At 41.9% G+C, this 2729-nt stretch overlaps 1 protein-coding gene across 1 annotated transcript; it reads right to left on the bottom strand.

The window, feature by feature from the left end:
* Positions 1 to 368: 368 nt before the first annotated feature.
* Positions 369 to 2351, bottom strand: LOC131167582 (scarecrow-like protein 14). Its single transcript, XM_058126381.1, has one exon. It carries the CDS (start codon positions 2349 to 2351, stop codon positions 369 to 371), a length of 1983 nt encoding a protein of 660 aa, XP_057982364.1.
* Between the last annotated feature and the right edge of the window lie 378 nt (positions 2352 to 2729).

The raw sequence follows: 2729 nt of genomic DNA, 5'->3' as shown, positions 1-2729 counted from the left end.
AAGTCGTTACAATAGTGCTAGATATTTAATTTGTGATCAACTTGATTTAAAGATGCCCAATATCCTTTCTTTAAGCTCAATATCCATTTCTTTTTTCTTCCTAGGTAAACCAAACTAGCAAGACTTTATCCTATCTTCTTTTTCTTTTCTTTTTTTTTTTAAAAAAAAAGCAACTAGCGAACCTACTATCTGTAGAATAGAAAAAATGTATAGATTTATAGAGAGGTTGTATATTCAAAAACATTGAATAACATTGCTTTTCCCGCATTCTTAATATTATCTAGCATACACCAATGAAACAAAAGGTTGTAGACCAATTCTAGAGGAAACCAATAGTTAATCCATTGAGTTATTTAAAGAAAAGCCCTTCAACACTCAAATGTAGGAATCCAGCAGGAGACGGCAGTCAAAATTCGACGTTTCCATCCTTGTAGCATCCAATGACCATCTTCATCAATAAAAAAATTCTGGTGGTAGCCAGATTTCATCTTAGCCCTCATTGTCATCATGAGTACCCTATCCAATGGAAGTTGCCTAAATCCAGCAGCCATATTTTGGATCTGCCAATATTTATATGTCTGCGGCCTAAAAACCCTATTTGAACCCTCACATGCTACAATATTCATAATTTGCTGCCCAAAAATATATTTCTCAAATAGAAATCTCTCCTGACTTTCACGAACAAGGATTGTATCCAACATATCAAACTTTGATGAGTAGTAGGAAAGTGCCCTTTGGAACCTTGTGGTAAAGATAGGCTGATTGCAATGTGCATTAATTATTCCATGGATGAAAATGTGTGGATTTATCTTCCTTATCAGGTTATAAACTGAATTCATTGGACAATTTGCCACATCTATCTCATCGAGTAGATTCTCAAATCCGAACATACAACTCACAACGACTAACTCACTTTTGTCAATCTTGAGTTCTTCAATTTGGATGGTTTCCCATCTTTGTACTACAACATTATACTCAAATGGAACATGAAAATGCTCACAATACTTAGCCAAACGACGCCCTGTATTTTCAGCCACGATTTTTGGCAAAAAACCTGGTTGGGGAAACTCTATCCCTGTAATGCGTAGCCCAGGAGGTCCACCAGCTCTTACCGAAAGATCTTGGATAAGCATTGGCCATTGGAAACCGTAGGAGACACCAACAACTATAACATGAACCGTGGAGGCCCTCCCAGCTAAATTCAAAATGCAGTGATTTGCAAAGCAAAAGTTGATTTGCTTGATTGGGCAAGCCAAAACAATAGATGCGATAGCTTCCAAGAGCTCGGCAGCTGATAATAGCCTCTTTGGTGACGGATTAGCATAAATTTGAGCTCCAGTTCCCGTCAAGCGTGCCTCAAGGCCTTTAGAAAAATAATGGGCAATCCTTTGAGCCCCATCTCCAGAAGGAGAAGAGTGCTGCCTAATCTCATTTAAATGTGTAATCACACTCCAGTGATCATCAACCGCAATAGCTCGTGCACAGAGAGTAAGGAGTTTCCTCAAATGCCCGCCCTCCATTCTATTTTGTTTTTCCTTCCTGGAACTTAATCCAGATGTGGGTCCATTCTGTAGAACTTTCCTAGAAGCACACACGACAGGCTTCTTCGGGTCCTCAAAACAGAGGAGAACTCTATCAAACATCTCAGACAACTCATCTTCCTCTTCCCCACGGAACGTTGACTGCTTTTTACTCCTCGCCTCTTCAATATCTGCATCCCTCCTCTGCGGCTCTTTCCTTCCTTCCGTACCAGTGCGCATGCGATCCCCCTCTCCCACCTCTGAAGTATAATCCTGCGACACCGCAGGCAGCCTACGGGTCCCAGAATCGACTGCTGAATGATTCTCGAATGGAAGACATTTACTAGCTTCCTGTACCCCTTTTCTAAACTGCAACTTTGTGGACTCAACCACACAAGAAATATTCGGAAAAAGAAGTGTGCTTACAGAAGAGCATGTCGTCGCACAAGAACTCCCATTTTTGCCGTCGGGAAAGCTGAAGGGCATTTTTGAAGTGGACTGAAAAGCAGAGTCGCAAGCACCATTAGTGGCAGTGCTGCCATCATCATCAGGGTTGCGAAGAATAGGTCGTTGGTTGGGAGAGGGAGAGGGAGGATATTTAATACCCAGAACTTCGTAGAACGATCTCTCGGCATCTCTAAGAGCCAAAGGGTCGAGGAACGCGCCCGATCGCTGCTCCGTGTCCTCTTCCATGAGCATATGCCGTATGCACTCTAAAGTAGCATCAGAAAAGTCGCGATCGTCTTCAGAATGTGCCTCCGGTGGTCTCAGGGTGGAAGGAAGAACCAAATAACCTGGGTCCTGCTCGGATGGAAGAGAAGGAAAATCCATGAAATTGAGATCAAACTAAAGAGTTGCCTTTGAAAGTGAATCCGGCAGAGCGGGGATAAACGATTTCATCATTCAATGTGATCCCATTTGTCGGATTTGAGGAAGCATTGAAGCGTGAATCAATACCCATCTATGCGTCAAAATCCCCATCAAAGCTAGCTTCCACCCAGAAATCTTATGCAAGTTCTTGATAAGCGAAGACAAAATTTTGAATCAAAGACTGCGATTTAACAAGAAGAAACTGCGGAGGAATTGAGGTTGAGATGGAAAAGAAATCAGGGGTGAAGTCTACAGTCATGGCTGAAGTCGCTAATGTGTGGAAATGCACCCGGCAGAGGGAGCATAAAAGCGAAACTTTTATGAAATTAATGTTAAATT

Source organism: Malania oleifera, chromosome 11 (assembly GCF_029873635.1).
Source record: "Malania oleifera isolate guangnan ecotype guangnan chromosome 11, ASM2987363v1, whole genome shotgun sequence".
Taxonomy (NCBI): Eukaryota; Viridiplantae; Streptophyta; class Magnoliopsida; order Santalales; family Ximeniaceae; genus Malania; species Malania oleifera.
The sequence above is the reverse complement of the archived record's forward strand: the minus strand, read 5'-3'. Positions and strand labels throughout refer to the sequence as shown.

Excerpts from the sequence above, each read along its gene's own strand:
- LOC131167582 (XM_058126381.1), bottom strand. The coding sequence starts at position 2,351 with ATGGATTTTCCTTCTCTTCCATCCGAGCAGGACCCAGGTTATTTGGTT.